The sequence below is a fragment of the Mustela nivalis genome (assembly GCF_964662115.1).
Source record: "Mustela nivalis genome assembly, chromosome: 14".
In the NCBI taxonomy this organism is placed as follows: Eukaryota; Metazoa; Chordata; class Mammalia; order Carnivora; family Mustelidae; genus Mustela; species Mustela nivalis.
In genome coordinates, this window is record NC_139033.1 from 87,067,233 (window position 1) to 87,084,665 (window position 17,433).

Sequence of the window (17,433 nt, forward strand, 5' to 3'; positions counted from 1 at the left end):
GGGTAAGCCCACGATGACAGAGAATAGGAGCAACGATGATAGACAAGAGATGTCAACAAATTTTAGATGCTAGAGAGCAGGCAGGCAAGGGGCAACTGAATCAACAGATCGGAGAAAGCAGAGGAATCGAGGCACACCCAGCTGGTGGCACAGACAGAAAAGCAGGGAACATGGGGCATCAGGAACAGGGGAGCCTGGCTGGAGATGGAAACAGAGGATGGTTGGCAGGCATAATCAGTTAGGCCCCAGGTCCTGTTCTTTACCCAAGCAGAGACTCAGGTTTCTCTCTGGAGAGGCTGAAAAGAGGGCCACTGGACTGCAGAATACCAGGCAGAGCTCTGGAGAGGGTCTTCAACGGAGTCCACATACACAACAGTGAGACCCCCATTCCCTCTCCTCTGCCTAGAGCCAAACTTATAACCACCAAGACCCGCCTCCAAGCCAACTCAACCCAAAAGGAGTTTGGAGGATTCCTCTCCTCTGGGGAAAACTGATCAATTTAAGGGAAAGGCTTTTATTATTATTATTTTTTAAGATTTCATTTATTTATTTGAGTGAGAGAGAGAGAGCAAATGCACACAAGCAGGGGGAGCAGTGGAGGGAGACAGAAAAGGCTCACCGCAGAGCAGGGAGCCCACTTTGGGGCTTGATCCCCGGACCCTGGGATCATGAACTGAGCCAAAGGCAGACACTTAACCGATTGAGCCCCCCAGGTGCTCCCAGGGAAAAGGCTTTTAGATATCGACAGCTGGAGGCTCCCCAGTGAAACTGTCTTGTCTCTGCCTCAAAAACCTAAAGCGAAGCCTTCAATTTACAAGTCCCTGTGCATACACAGAAAAGCCTCCAAAATTAATATTTTAGTGCTTAACTCTTAAATATGAACAGACAACAAAAGGGTCTTTTGACATTTAGGGAAAAGCTCCCATATGAGACAGTGACCAAAGGAACAGAGAAAAAGGGGCTCAGGAGAAATAGACAATATAAGCAAAAATCTTAAAAACAAATTGCTACATTAACCTAAAAAAATTAACCTTCAGGGTGCTATGTTTTTAAAAATATTCAGAGAACAAAACGAGATGCAGGAAATTTAAAACAGGACAGCAGAAATTAAAAAAAAAAAAAATCCACAGATGGGTGAAACAAAAAGGTGATTGGCCTTATACACCAAGTAAGGACTACAGTTTTACGCTCTCTCAGCCTGTAGGGAAGCCACCTGCCACATGAGCACAGGAGAGACAGGACTTCATCTATTCAGAATACCTGTCGTGAAGAGACTGACTGGAACAGGGCTGGAAGCAGGAGACCAGTGCAGTCACCGGGGTCATTCAGGGGAGACACAATGATAACTGGAGGTTCTGAACAGAGGTGGAGTTTGAACACATTTTGAAAACTGAGTCACCACAATTAAGGCACTGGCATTGCAGACTGGGGTGTGAGAGAATAAGAGAGGTCAGAGGTGACTCCCAGGCTTCTGACCTAAATTCCTGGAAAGATGGGAGTTTCCATTAACAGAAGGAGAAAACTTGGGAGAGATGTTTGTGGGGATGATCTAGATTTTGGATTGAACATACTAAGTTGTGAAATCTATTAGACACAATAGATTGTTACATATGTAGCAGTCTGGACAAGGGGAGAGGTCTGGGTGGGGTGTATATATTTGGGAATCATCCTGAGAGCTGATGAGACGGTCACGGTTGTGAGGTTCCACGGAAGCAGTGCAAAGATGATGTAGTGACCTTATCGAAAACAGTTCTGGTGGAGGGCCAGTCTAAAGCCTAGTGGGATGGATTTGAGAGAGACTACAAATCCATACTCTGTGTTGGAGACAGAGTAAGGCCAGGGGAGTTGAGGTAAAAGGGGAGCAAAGAGACGGCGGTGCTAGCTGCAGGAGGACGTATGGTCAAAGAGATTTTATTTTCAGGTTGAGAGAAATAAGGGTATATGCTGGTGCAAATGACCCAGTAAATGGCAAAAAAACTGATGCAGAAGAGAAAAAAACTGCTTGGGTAATGGCCTTGAGTAGGCACAAAGAAAACGGTGCAAAAGCCAAGGATTTTGCCACAGATGAGAGCAAGGACAATTCACCTACCTAACGGTAGGGAAAGCAGCTTGCACAGTGAAAGATGTTGGCGGTGGGTAGATATGGTGGAGGGAACTTGTGCTGGTCTCCTCTGTGTCTTTCTTTCTTTCTTTAAAGATTTTATTTATTTATTTATTTGAGAGAAAGAGTGAGTGAGACAGAAAGCACATGAGCAGTGGCAGAGGGAGAGGGAGAAGCAGACTCCCTGCTAAGTATGGAGCCCGATGCAGAGCTCAATCCCAGGACCCTGGGATCATGACCTGAGCCGAAGGCAGAGCCTTAACCCACTGAGCCACCCAGGTGCCCCTCTTCTGTTGTTTCTATCAAGAAAGTAGGAAGCAAGGCCATTAGCTAAGAAATCTTAGGAAGAAAGCTTGATGAATTAAATACCATAGAAGGACATGACTGTTCTACCTACTTCTCAAATTAGTCAAAAAAACTGTTCAGGGGGCACCTGGGTGGCTCAGTGGGTTAAAGCTTCTGCCATCTGCTCAGGTCATGATCCCAGGGTCCTGGGATAGAGCCCCTCATTGGGCTCTCTGCTCAGCGGGAAGCCTGCTTCCCTTCCCCTCTCTCTGCCTGTCTCTCTGCCTACTTCTGATCTTTCTCTCTCTATCAAATAAATAAATAAAATCTTAAAAAAAAAAACTGTTCAGATCTTCTCTTCAGGAAAGTAAGTGACTACCTCACATTTAAGGCTACCTTATATATGGATATATACTGCATTATTTTTGGTCATTTTGGTTCAGTTTATTAATGACAAAACAATGCCAGTTAATAAAAGTTAAAACAATCTCCAAGAACATAAGGGCATTATTCTGCATTTTCTGGTATGAATTAATTCTCCTCTAATATTCTTAAAAGTGAGGAAAAACATAAAGAAAGACGAAAACAAACAAAAAAGCAAACATCAATATGCCCAATCTTCCCCAAAGTAACAAACAACTCACTTGATTTAAAAAGAGATTACAAAATGAAAATAATAATAATAATAATAAAATAACAAGAGATTATAACTTCAAGAAAAAAACAAAAACATCCCACCCTAAATTTCTAAGTCAACACAGTATCAGAATTCTAATTCTGGTAGATGTTAAGAACAAGCAGTATTCTTACTCTCTCATTCTACAATCTGAGAAACTAAGGCCCAGAGCCATAACTTTTCCCCAGGTCAAATAATTAGCTAGGCCCTGGACTAGGCCCCAAACTCAGGTCTCCCAAATTCTAGTCTAGTATCATCCCTCCAGGCCCTGCTACCACTCATGAGCAAAGAAAGTAAAGAGTGTAATAGGATGATTTTATTATTTTTTATTTTTTTATTTTTTTTAAAGATTTTATTTATTTATTTGACAGAGAGAGAAATCACAAGTAGGCGGAGAGTCAGGAAGAGAGAGAGAGAGAGAGAAGCAGGCTCCCGCTGAGCAAAGAGCCCGATGCGGGGCTCGATCCCAGGACACTGAGATCATGACCTGAGCCGAAGGCAGCGGCTTAATCCACTGAGCCACCCAGGCGCCCCAGGATGATTTTATTTTTTAAAAAGATTTTATTTTTTTATTTGACAGAGAGATTACAAGTAGGCAGAGAGGCAGGCAGAGAGAGAGAATCAGGTCCCCTGCTGAGCAGAGAACCCGATTCGGGACCTGATCCCAGTACTCTGGGATCAAGACCTGAGCAGAGGCTTTAACCTACTGAGCCACTCAGGCACCCTAACGATGATTTTAAAGCAGTATAAGAGATATCGGTCACTGGCTAACACAACACCCACTGTCAAGCCGCTGCCTCCTTGCGGTCATCTGGTGCAGAAGCTGGAAAGGTTTCTTTCTCAGCCTCCTCTATAGCAAAAGGCAGTCAGTAACATAGCTCAGACAATGAGGCAGAAGCAGAGGAGTACCTGGGGGACTCCGTGGGTTAAAGCCTCTGCCTTTGGCTCACGTCACGATCCCAGGGTCCTGGAACTGAGCCCTGTGTCAGGGGGCTCAATTGAGCCTCCCTGCTGAGCAGGGAGCCTGTTTCCCTTCCTCTCTGCCTACTTGCGATCTCTGTCTATCAAATAAATACATAAAATCTTTAAAAAAAAAAGATTTTAAAGATCTTTAAAAAAAAAGATTTTATGTATTTATTTGACAGAGAGAAATCACAAGTAGATGGAGAGGCAGGCAGAGAGAGAGAGGGAAGCAGGCTCCTTGCTGAGCAGAGAGCCCGATGCGGGACTCGATCCCAGGACCCTGAGATCATGACCCGAGCCGAAGGCAGCGGCTTAACCCACTGAGCCACCCAGGCGCCCCATAAATAAAATCTTAAAAAAAAAAAAGAACGCAACTGAAGGTTTCCAGGAAAGTTTTATTTTCCTGAGTAAAAGAGAGATCTGACGCTACCCTTCCTTATTCCTTCCTGTGTAAAACAGAACAGTCATTTTGCAACAATGCAGTATCATCTCTGAGGAAAAAGGGCCAATACGTTAAAAATGATGAACTCAAAAGGTACTAAGAGCCTGAGTCTCTGATGGGCTCCCTGAGCAGCTAAATGAACACCAACCTCCAGACTGCTTACAAGAAAAAGCAAATCCCAATTTGTTAAAGACACTATCAGTCTTTCTCTTACTTAGAGTTGAATGCATTTCTTTTCTTTTCTTTCTTTTTTTTTTTTTATAAACATATATTTTTATCCCAGGGGAACAGGTCTGTGAATTGCCAGGTTTACACACTTCACAGCACTCACCAAAGCACATACCCTTCCCAATGTCCATAACCCCACTCTTTTCTTTTTTTTTAAGATTTTATTTATTTATTTGACAGACAGAGATCACAAGTAGGCGGGGGGCGGGGAGAGCAGACTCCCTGCCGAGTGGAGAGCCTGATACGGGGACCCTGAGATCACGACCCGAGCCAAAGGCAGAGGCTTAACCCACTGAGCCACCCAGGCACCCCTGAATGCATTTCTAATATAATCAGCATTTCCCAAGTACTGGGACTATAAATGGGCATTACTTAAACAAACATTTCTAGATAAATATGGGTCAAATAATAAGTTAAACAAAAGTGAAGAGGAAAAGAACTTGGGGAAGATAGTGGAGGGGACAACAGAGGTTTCCAGTCTCTAAATCCCCATAAAACACAAACAGTAACCATGTAGCAAAACCAAAAATTCAAGTACCAATTACAACAAAACCATGGGACAAGTTATCCCCATAAAATCAAAATGCAAGCAGATGAAGACAAACCATCCACAGTCAAAAGACCTGCATGGTTTTAACATTTCTACAGGAGAAAGAAGGAACAAGGAGGTTGGCATCTAAGGAACCTGAGAATGGGGGGAAAAAAAAACCCAAAACAGCCATTAGTGGTCACTGCAAATTGTAAAGGCTCCATCTGAGACTCGCAGCTGAACCTGAGAGGAGTTTTCTCCACTCCACTACCAGGCTCACATAGACAGAACTGAAACAGTTGGAGCAGTCCTGCCCCTAGTCTCAGAACCAACATGCCAGGCTCCCTTTTAGGCCAGAGCTTCAGAATGAGGAAAACCTGCTGGCAGCAGAATAGAAATTGAGCAGGAGATGCATGAGAGATGAAGAAAGAGAGGATCAGACCAAGTGTTTTAGTGGAATAGAACCAGAATATCCCATAGAGCAGGCTGCCATATCTTTAAATAACTACAAATGAGACAGAAGTGGGAGCTCTGTGAAATAGGAAAGTTAACTGATCTTGCCTCATTCTAAAAAGGCCAGAAAGATCAATTCCACATAAAAAGGAGCAACAAAATATGAGGTCAAATCCTCCACAAGGTTATTTTATGGGAAAGCAAAAGGAGAGTAACATGCCTATAGACAAAGAAACTATGCCAGAAAGATGTGTCCACAAAACAAAGCAAAAATACAAAACCCTGTCAGCTATTATCTCAGAATGAACTAAAGGACTTTAAGAAAATAAATCCATACCTAAGCATATCATATTAAAACTCTGAAAAATAAAGGGCGCCTGGGTGGTTCAGTTGGGCAGCTGCCTTCGGCTCAGGTGGTGATCCCAGCGTCCTGGGATTGAGTCCCACATCAGGCTCCTTGCTCAGCAGGGAGCCTGCTTCTCCCTCTGCCTCTGCCTGACATTCTGCCTGCCTGTGCTCGCTCGCTCTCCCCCCCTCTCTGGCAAATAAATAAAATCTTAAAAAAAAAAAAAAAACTCTGAGGGAGCCTGGGTGGCTCAGCGGGTTAAGCCGCTGCCTTCGGCTCAGGTCATGATCCCAGGTCCCGGGATCGAGTCCCGCATGGGGCTCTCTGCTCAGCAGGGAGCCTGCTTCCTCCCCTCTCTCTCTCTGCCTGCCTCTGCCTACTTGTGATCTCTGTCTGTCAAATAAATAAATAAAATCTTTAAAAAAAAAAAACAAAAAAACTCTGAAAAATAAGATAATGAATCTTCAAACCAGCAACAGTTAGACTAACAACTTACAAATGGAAGCCATAAGACAATGAACTATCTTCAAAATGCTGGGGAAGAAACTGGCAACCTAGATTTCTCTATGCAGTGAAATATCCCTCAAAAACGAAAGTGAAATAAAAACATTTTTAGACAAAATCTGAGAGAATTCATCACAAGCAGATCTATTCTGATGCAAATTATCAGGCTGTTCCAAGGACATAAGGAAAATAATCACAGATGGAAAACTGGAGACACAGGGAAAAAAAACAGGAAGGATAAATATGTGAATATTAGCTGTATAAAACCAGAAAAAATAATGTTTTACAGATTTTCAAATATAAACAGAATTAAAATACCTCACAGAAAGGGCAAACAAGTCAGGAGAGGGGACAGACAGAGTTAAAGGTTGCTTTAAGGACCTTGCCTTGTTTGGGAAGAGGGCAAAAGAGCCTATTAACATTAGACACTGATGAATTAAACATATATATTTTATGCTTTAGGACAGTCACTAAAAGAAGAATAAAAGTTTGGGTGGAGTAATAAATAAAATATTCAACTGAATTAAAAACAACTTTATTTGTAGGTACTGAAAAGCTACCAAGCAAGTGAAAAAGGACAGGGCCAAGGTCCAGGAGAAGAAGGAAATGCAGAGGTGAACTCTGCCTAACCTGTGAGGCTGGGACTGGTAAAGACACACAAAGGAGATGGGAAGAGCATGGCTCCCCACAGGGTCCATGCAAAGATTTCAGAGGACACCCACAGGCCAAATTTGCTTAAGAGACTTGGATGATGTTCCAGATTAGGAAAGCCACAATGTCAGAAAAATGAAAAAAGAAAAGTTGTAATAAGGGAAGAGTAGAGGGGTTAAGAGCCCACAACATTTCTGTTTTTAAAAAAATGCTTACATCTCAATGTGTCAATTTTTCCTTAGCAATAAACCCTACACTGGCCCTTTGTCTCCAACCCCAACGGCTCCTGTATGGGTCCCTGACCCTGGTGGCTCCCAGTGCAATCCACTTTTCGCTCTTTGTGCTGCAGCTGAAGCAGTTTTAACCAAACCCGCAGTAGGGGGCAGTGGCCCATACAAAGTGAAGCAGGGGGCACAGGGACTTTCTATACTAAAATTTCACTCCCCTTGCCAATGCCAACTCCCCCCTCCCCCCGGTTCTGTTCTAGATCAAGTCAATGTGGTCAGTCCATGAAAGAGATTATTTACTTCTGGGCAAATCCTTTTTTTCAGAGAGGGTCTTAGCTACCCTGGTTTACTTAGGATTCCTTCATACACTCATTGGGTCAAACTAGGGCGTGTTAGGTTACCATTATATCATATGCCTGCTAGAGGCTGGGGGAGAGGGGAGGAGAATGTAACACATGCCATAACAAAGGTTACATATGGGCTTACTACAAAACAAAAACCTAGAATAAACTCAGAGGAATTTGGTTTTCTGAGCTAATACTACCTGGCTTTAGAGGGAAATACTCTTCCAAAAGTCATTCGAATCCACAAATATAAGAACTTTCTGGTCACGCATCTGAAAGAAGGAAAGAAAGGATATATACATACACATTTTAAAATTCCATTTGACTTATTTCATCAATTTTCTGGAAAGCAGGGGGAAATTAATGTCCCATGGAAAGGTATGCTAGCATGAGTCAAAAGGTGAATCACAGCTATTCTTGCATCAAATAGCGCATAGGATGGACAGATTTATAAAGCCAAGATCAAGCAGATTGTTTCATTATTTTTATGTTTATAAGTAATCTCTACCCTCATTGTGGGGCTCTAACTCACAACCCTGAGATCAAGAGTCATATGCTTTACCAACTGAGCCAGTCAGGTGACCCCCAAGCCGATTATTTTTGAAAAATACTTTCAATATAAAGTCTTTTGTCAATGAAGACTTCAGAGTCGAAATAAAGGAAGCAAGTACATGAAAATGCTTTTATTCACATTATTCTTACTACCTAAAACACCTAGCAAATGCCCACTTACCTATCAAGGTTCACCTTCAATGCTTGCTCCTAAGGGAAGCCTTCCTGGACCTTCCCCAATCCAAACACGGTTAGTAGCCTTGTACCCTCAACACCCTGATTCAACCCTTAGTATAATATAATGTTATGACACCAAATCACAGTAATCGGCTCACAGGGGACCTGTTGTTCCCTCTGCACTATAAGCCCTTGAGAATGGGGACCAAGTCTTATAGTATCTCAAGTACCTAGCACAGCGCCTGGTACACATACAAAAAAGGTGGCTTGTCTCGGCCAGTTAGTCTCCAGGTTCAGCTTGGAACACTCTTCTTCTTCCTACTCTTTATGTGGCTTATTCATACATTACCATATAAGGCTCATCTTAAAGCCCACTTCCTCTGGCTACACTAGCGGGGCTGTTCTACCCATGTGGGCCTGCAGCACCACATCCTCTCATCTTCTAGCATTTATCCTGTTTTCTTGGTGGGACTCAACACTCAGTCAAGCCTACATGATTTTAAGCCTTTGGGAGGTCATGGATTACAAATGTCTTATTCACCTTATATGCTCATCATCTAGCACAACACCTGGCCAAGTAGGCACCTGATAAATTTTTTTGGTAGTTTGATGGTTTTATTAACACAAATATGCACATAAGCAAGCTATCTATTCATTTTCTTCATTGTGAAGCTTGGTATTGGGATTGGTGGCTCTGATGGCCAGCTGGACTGCTCTTTCCACAGTGGCTTTGTGCTTCTTAGAGGAGACACTGGGAGTAATCTCTACACAGTAAGATTTATTGCACATCGCAGAGCTGACACTGTGGGCTAGGAACTTCCAGAAACCAATGGGCAGCATGTGCTTGGTATTCCTGTTGTTCCTGTATCATATGCCAGGCATCAGGATCTGGCCCTTGAATCTTCTGTGCACCCTACCGTCAATGCCTCTGGGTTTCTTCCATTTGTGTTTAATTTTGATATATCTGGTGCCAGATAAATTTCTTGGTCCTCTTTGTAAGAATCTTGGGCTTCACCAGAGGTCAGAGGAAGTCCGTGATGCTGCATAGGAGATGGATGCCACGTCTTCAGGAAGAGAAAGCCTGATAAATTTTTGTTGAGGGCACCTGAGTGGCTCAGTTGGTTAAGTGTCTGCCTTTGGCTCAGGTTCTGATCCCAGAGTCCTGGGATTGAGCCCCGAATTGGGCTCCCTGCTCGGTGAGGAGTCTACTTCTCCCTCTGCCTCCATTCCTTCCCCCTTGCTCCTGCTTTCTTGTTCTCCTTCTCTCTCTCCCCCTCAAATAAATAAAAATCTTTTAAAAAATTTTTCGCTGAATGAATAAATGCCTTTGATAGACCTAATCAAGAGGAGTGGAAAATGATAATTTTTCTTAGACTATGTTTAGACTTCTTCTGGAAGACTATAGCTTATACATTGTGGGTACAACTAGAGAATGAGAATGAAAACAGACTTTAAGTCTGTAGATTCCTAAATATCCTTCTTTTCTGAACATTCTGCCACAAAAAGTAGGCATCAAAGTCTCCGACTAATTGAGATAGGAGAATAAGAATCATCCCCTCATTTTAACCAAGAAGAGTGAACAGTGGAAAATCCACTGCAGGCAGGTGACAACTTGCAAGCTCACCTGATACGCAATTCTCGTAACCGGTTCCTTCGGGTCCAACCATGTGAGGCAGGATACTGAACTGGATGAGTGGCACAAGGTTTCTCACTCCGGATCCCAGAGAAGGCAGAAGACTTCTGGTTGGCCAGTACCTTTGGAGGATAAATTTTCTTAACTGCACCATCCTTAAGAGACCTTAAATTTGAGGAGCAATGGGAAAAGGAGAGAATCAGATTATCTCTGCATGTGATGCAAATATCTCTTGATGCACAAGGAAAATTAAATAGATAAGCAAAATGAGACTGACTGAGAGTAACTATGCTTCAAGAACAATAAGCAGCCCGATCTCTGACAAAAATACCTCCCATTCACAATGGTAAGCCAAACATTCCCAAGGCTACCCCCTAGATTCAGTGATGATTAGATAGAAGGACTCACAGAACTCAGCATATAGTTGCCCTTGAGGCTATGATTTATCACAGCAAGAGGGCACAAAGCAAATTCAGTAAAGAGAAAAGGGGGAGGGGACAAATCAGGTGCATACTTCCAAGAGTCCTCTCCCAGTGGAGCCACATAGAATACCCTTAATTCATCATCAAGACTTCACGGTACTGGCACAAAAACAGATACGTAGATCAATGGAACAGAATAGAGAGCCCATAAATAGACCCTCAACTCTATGGTCAACTAATCTTCGACAAAGCAGGAAAGAATATCCGATGGAAAAACGACAGCCTCTTCAATAAATGGTATTAGGAAAATTGGACGGCCACATGCAGAAAAATAAAATTGGACCATTTCTTTACACCACACATGAAAACAGACTCAAAATGGATGAAGGACTTCAATGTGAGAAAGGAATCCATCAAAATCCTTGAGGAGAACACAGGCAGCAACCTCTTCGACCTCAGCCGGAGCAACTTCTTCCTAGGAACAACGTCAAACACAAGGGAAGCAAAGGCAAAAATGAACTATCGGGACTTCATCAAGATCAAAAGCTTTTGCACAGCATAGCAAACAGTTAACAAAACCAAAAGACAACTGACAGAATGGGAGAAGATATTTGCAAAGGACATATCAGATAAAGGGCTAATATCCAAAATCTATAAAGAGCTTAGCAAATTCAATATCTGAAGAACAAATAATCCAAGCAAGAAATGGGCAGAGGACATGAACAGACATTTCTGCAAAGAAGACATCCAGATGGCCAACAGACACATGAAAAAGTGCTCCAAATCACTCGGCATCAGGGAAATACAAATCAAAACCACAATGAGATATCACCTCACACCAGTCAGAATGGCTAAAATTAACAAGTCAGGAAATGACAGATGCTGGCAAGGATGTGGAGAAAGGGGAACCCTCCTACACTGTTGGTGGGAATGCAAGCTGGTGCAGCCACTCTGGAAAACAGCATGGATGTTCCTCAAAAAGTTGAAAATAGAGCTACCTTACGACCCAGCAATTGCACTACTGGGTATTTACCCTAAAGATACAAACATAGTGATCCGAAGGGGCACGTGCACCCGAATGTTTATAGCAGCAATGTCCACAATAGCCAAACTATGGAAAGAACCTAGATGTCTATCAAAAGATGAATGGATAAAGAAGATGTGGTATATATATACACACACACCACATACAATGGAATATTATGCAGCCATCAAAAGAAATGAAATCTTGGGCGCCTGGGTGGCTCAGTGGGTTAAGCCGCTGCCTTCAGCTCAGGTCATGATCTCAGGGTCCTGGGATCGAGTCCCGCATCGGGCTCTCTGCTCAGCAGGGAGCCTGCTTCCCTCTCTCTCTCTCTGCCTGCCTCTCCGACTACTTGTGATTTCTCTCTGTCAAATAAATAAATAAAATCTTTAAAAAAAAAAAAAAAAAAAAAAAAAAAAAAAAGAAATGAAATCTTGCCATTTGCAACAACGTGGATGGAACTAGAGGGCATTATGCTTAGCGAAATAAGTCAATCAGAGAAAGATAATTATCATATGATCTCCCTGATATGAGGAAGTTGAGAGGCAACTTGGGAGGCTTGGGGGGTAGGAAAAAAATAAATGAAACAAGGTGGGATCAGGAGGGAGACAAACCGTAAGAGACTCTTAATGTCACAAAACAAACTGAGGGGGGCCAGGGGTACAGGGGTAGGGAGAGGAGGGTGGGTTATGGACACTGGGGAGGGTATGTGCTATGGTGAGTGCTGTGAAGTGTGTAAACCTGGCGATTCACAGACCTGTACCCCTGGGACTAATAATAAATTATATGTTAATAAAAAAATAAAAAAATTTTTTAAAAAGGGAAAAAAAATAAAATGCAGGAACAAACGTTAAAAAAAAAAAAAGAATACCCTTAATTCCCCCAGCACTCAATTATGTGAACACATATGAAATGTCATCTACCAGGGAAGTTTATCAGAGACTCAGTGGCCAAAGTTCTTATGGGGGCTGGTCCTATTGGCACCCTCTTCCTATCACATACCAAAATTCTAGATTCCTAGAAAGAAAGCTGGTGCTCAGTATAAACTACATTGTTAGCACAGTTAACTACCCTTATCAGTGGGAACGGTGAGAACCATCCTGAAATCTAAGTCTCTAGACACCAGTCAAGGACCTACCTTGTAAGCAGGACTTTCTAAGAATAGCAGTCTCAGGCCTGCAATGTTGATTCTTTTTCACATGAATGGAAAACATAGCAGAGAAGAGCAAAAAGGAAAGTGAGTTTTTAAAAAACACTAATAAAGCTGACAAATAGTCAATGAAACTGATCAAGAATCTCTTCTTAAAAAGAAGGCCAAAAACCAGTATTAGGGGGGAAAAGGAAACACATCATTAGAAATGCAAAGAGATATTGTAAATAACTTGATAAAAATAAATGTGAAGATATAGATAAAATAGATAAGTAGCTAGAAAAACAAAACTTACCAAAAACTGCACAAGAAGTATAAAATGTGAACAGTCCAGTAACCATTAGCAAAAATAAACAGTAGTAAAAACCTTCTTGCAATGAAATATCCAGGCCTTGATGGTCTTCCTGTCAAGTTCCACCAAAATGATAGGAAAAATTCATGCCAATCTCACATAAACTATCGAAGGAATTCTTTTTCTATTCTGTTCTATTCTATTTGAGAGAAAAAGACACAGAGAGAACAGGGGAGGAGCAGAGGAAGAGGGAGAGAGAACCTCAAGCAGGTTCTGCACACAGCACTCGGCACAGAGCCTGACATGGGACTTAATCTCACAACCCTGAGATCATGGCCTGAGCCAAAATCAAGAGTCAGACACTCAAACAACTAAGGCACCCCCCCTCAGATTTCTTTTTTAAAAAAGAACACTACACACCCAGATCTGTATAAAACCACATGGTTTTAGGAGACTAGCCATAACCTTAATACAAAACCTAACCAGGAAATTTTAAGAAAGAAAAATTTACATCTCACTAATGAATACAGATGTAAAAATCTAAACAAAATATTAGCTAAGTCAAGTCAGCAACACAGAAAAAGTATAATACAATATAATGGAGGCTTAATTCCAGAAAGGGAAGGTTACCATTAGAAAAATCAACCATAAAGACAAATAATCATTTCAATAGATGGAGAAAAGATAGTTGATTAAAAAATATTCAATATCCATTCATGACAAAAAGTCTTAAACTAAGGTTTAAGGTTCTCAGAAGAGAAACCTTAATCTGATAAGGGCTATCTAAGAAAAACTTACGCATATACCATACTGAAAATGTGAATATAAATATATTCATATGAATCAGTATATGAATATGCAGGTACCAACTGAAACTCATAGCTTTCCCCTTTGAGATTATGAACAGGACATGTAAGACCACTTCTATACAATGTACTGAAGGTCCTGGCTGGCAGAACAAAGCAAAAAAGAAAAATTATAGTCCTAAAGATTGGCAAAGGGGGAATAAAGTGTCATTTTGCATATGACATGATTATGCATGTGGAAAATCCCAAAGAATCTACAGGTAAGTTATCAAAATTTGTAAGAATCTAGCAAGACTATTCTACACAAAAGCAGTATCAAAAATATATATACAGGGCGCCTGGGTGGTTCAGTGGGTTAAAGCCTCTGCCTTCGGCTCAGGTCATGATCCCAGGGTCCTGGGATCGAGCCCCACATTGGACTCTGCTCAGCAGGGAGCCTGCTTCCCTTCCTCTCTCTGCCTGCCTCTCTGCCTACTTGTGATCTCTGTCTGTCAAATAAATTAATAAAAATTAAAAAAATACATATATACAGTTGATTTTTGTTATTCACAGGTTATATTCTATAAAGTCACCTCAAATATTCCATGTCATGGATCAGAAGAATCAATATTGTTAAAATATCCAAACTACCCAAAGCCATCTATAGATTCAATGTAACCCTTATCAAAATTGCAGTGGTATTTTTCACAGAAATAGAACAAATAATCCTAAAGTATGTGTAGAACCAAGACCCTGGAGAGCCAAAGCAATCTTGAGAAAAAGCAAAGCTGGAGGCACCATTTTCCCTGATTTCAAACTATATTACAAAGCTATAGTTATCAAAACAGTATGGCATTGGCATAAAAAGATACACAGACCAATGAAACAGAATAGAGAGCCTAGAAATCAACTCAAGTTTGTAGTCAATTAATTTATAATAAAGGAACCAAGAATATACACAGTAGGGAAAGGACAGTCTCTTCAATAAATGGTATTGAGAAAACTGGACAGCTACATGCAAAAGAATAACACTGGACCTCTATCTTACATCATAAACAAAAATTAACTCAAAAGAGGGGCGCCTGGGTGGCTCAGTGGGTTAAAGCCTCTGCCTTCGGCTCAGGTCATGATCTCAGGGTCCTGGGATTTAGCCCCACATTGGTCTCTTTGCTCAGCAGGGAGCCGCTTTCTCCCTCTCTCTCTGCCTCCTTCTCTGCCTACTTGTGAACTCTGTCTGTCAAATAAATAAATCTTAAAAAAAAAATTAACTCAAAAGATATTAAAGACTTGAATGTAAGACCTGGAACCATAAAACTCCTAGAAGAAAATGTAGATAGTAAGCTCCTTGACATTGGTCTCAGTGCTGATTTTTTTGGATTTGACACCAAAGCAAAGACAACAAAAGCAAAAATCAACACAGGGAGCTAAAACTAAAAAGCTTCTGCACAGTGAAGGAAATAATCAACAAAATGAAAAAGCCATCTACTGAGTGAAAGAAAATATTTGCAAATCATTATGATAAGGGGTTAATATCCAAACAATATAAAGAATTCCTACAACTTAATAACAAAAAAACACAAATAATCCAATTTAAAAATGGGCAGAACATCTGAATAGACATGTTTCCAAAGAAGACATACACATGGTGAACAGGTACGTACGTGAAAAGATGCTTACTATCCCCAATCATCAGAGAAACGCACATCAAAACCACAAGGAGATACCACCTCACACCTGTGAGAATGGCTATATCAAAAACACAAGCAATAACAACTGTTGGCAAGGATGTGGGGAAAAGAGAGCCCTTATATACTATTCATGGGAATGCAAACTGATGTAGGCACCGTGGAAAATAATAAGGAGGCTTCTCAAAAATTAAAAAGAGACCTACATATGATCCACACTTCTGGGGATTTACCTGAAGAAGAAAAAAAAATACTAACCCTAAGATATACACATGCCCATGTTCACTGTGGCATTATTTACAATAGCCAAGACAAACAACCTAAGTGTCCGCTGACAAGTGAATGGATAAAGAAAATGTGGTATATATGTACAATAGCATATTCTTCAGCCTTAAAAAGGAATGAAATCCTGCCATTTGCAACAACATGAATGACCTTGAGGGCACTGTGCTAAATGAAACAAATCAGACAGAGAAAGACAAATATCATATGTTCTCCCTTATATGTAGAAGTTTAAAACAGAACAAAATAACAAGCTTACAGGCACAGAGAACAGACTGGCGGTTGCCAAAGGCAGGGGTGGGGGTGGGTGATCAAAGTGGGTGAAGGAGTCAAATGCTACAAACTGCCATTTATAAAAGAAGTAGGTCATGTGATGATATAGTTAATAATTGTACTGCATATTTAAAAGCTGTTAGGAGGGTGCCTGGATGGCTCAGTGGGTTAAGCCGCTGCCTTCGGCTCAGGTCATGATCTCAGGGTCCTGGGATCGAGCCCTGCATCGGGCTCTCTGCTCAGCAGGGAGCCTGCTCCCCTCTCTCTCTCTGCCTGCCTCTCTATCTACTTGTGATCTCTGTCTGTCAAATAAATAAATAAAATCTTAAAAAAAAAAATGAAGGGGCACCTTGGTGGCTTAGTGGGTTAAGTCTCTGCCTTCGGCTCAGGTCATGATCTCAGGGTCTTGGGATGGAGCCCCGCATTGGGATCTCTGCTTGGCGGGAAGCCTGTTTCCCCTCTCTCTGCCTGCCTCTCTGCCTACTTGTGATTTATCTCTCCCTGTCAAATAAAGAAATAAAATCTTAAAAAAAAGAATAAAAATGAATATAAAGAAATTTGCAAAAGTGATTACTATTAAGGTAGGACACTGGTTTACTCTAGAGAAGAAGAAGTGGGTGTGATTAGGAAAGAATACAGAAAAAGGGATTTCTGAGGTGTTGACAATACACTATTTCTTTACGGTGTGATGTTTCCATGTTTGTTTCAAAATGATATAATAAACAGTATATTTTATGTACCTTTCTGAATCTAAACTGTGCTAACAGTTTAAATTTTTTTTAAGCAAATATATTCTGTTCTCAAGGTCCCACATCTAAAGCCGTAAAGCAATTGGGGAAAATAAATCAGAGTTAGAGGCTACAGAGCTTCATTTTAAGCCATAGTTAATTTGCTTTGGAGGATATAATGAGGCAGGCCTGAAGGGTCAGATCACATTGGAAACACCGTCAGGGTGCTGATTCAGCTTTCAAGGATCCCTTTTCCATGGGATCAGCTGGGGCAGACCTCAGCAGCCATGCTGGAACTCCATGACCTTTCTCCAAGTCCTGATGGATTAGAGCAGGAGGAGAAATCTGACTCATGCTAGACCAACCAGATTCGTCCACCCAGGACTGAATTTGGAGCTGAGACACAGACTGAACAGTAGTTGGTCCGAAGCACCAATATGGCATCACTCAGAAGGAAGGGTCCAAACAACTGCTAGATAGGTCCCTCCCACTATACCCTGGCTTCTACCTTGCCCAAGGAATGCCACAAAAAATTTCTGTGTCAGTATCATAGGTTGCAAGCAAAAAGAATCCAACTCAAATTGGAAAAATTCTTATATATTGTAATATAATAATATAATATTAAAATGTATTACATGTATAATAATATAATTCTTATATATTATAATAATTCTTAATTGG

The 17,433-nt window shown here is 41.3% G+C and overlaps 1 protein-coding gene across 1 annotated transcript in view; it reads right to left on the reverse strand.

Moving 5' to 3' along the window:
- Window positions 1-17,433, reverse strand: part of SFI1 (SFI1 centrin binding protein) — an 88,979-nt gene that overhangs the window by 67,631 nt on the left and 3,915 nt on the right. The window contains 2 exon segments of the mRNA XM_082697846.1: window positions 7,950-8,021; window positions 10,103-10,276. Coding sequence (XP_082553972.1) covers window positions 7,950-8,021; window positions 10,103-10,276 — 246 coding nt within the window.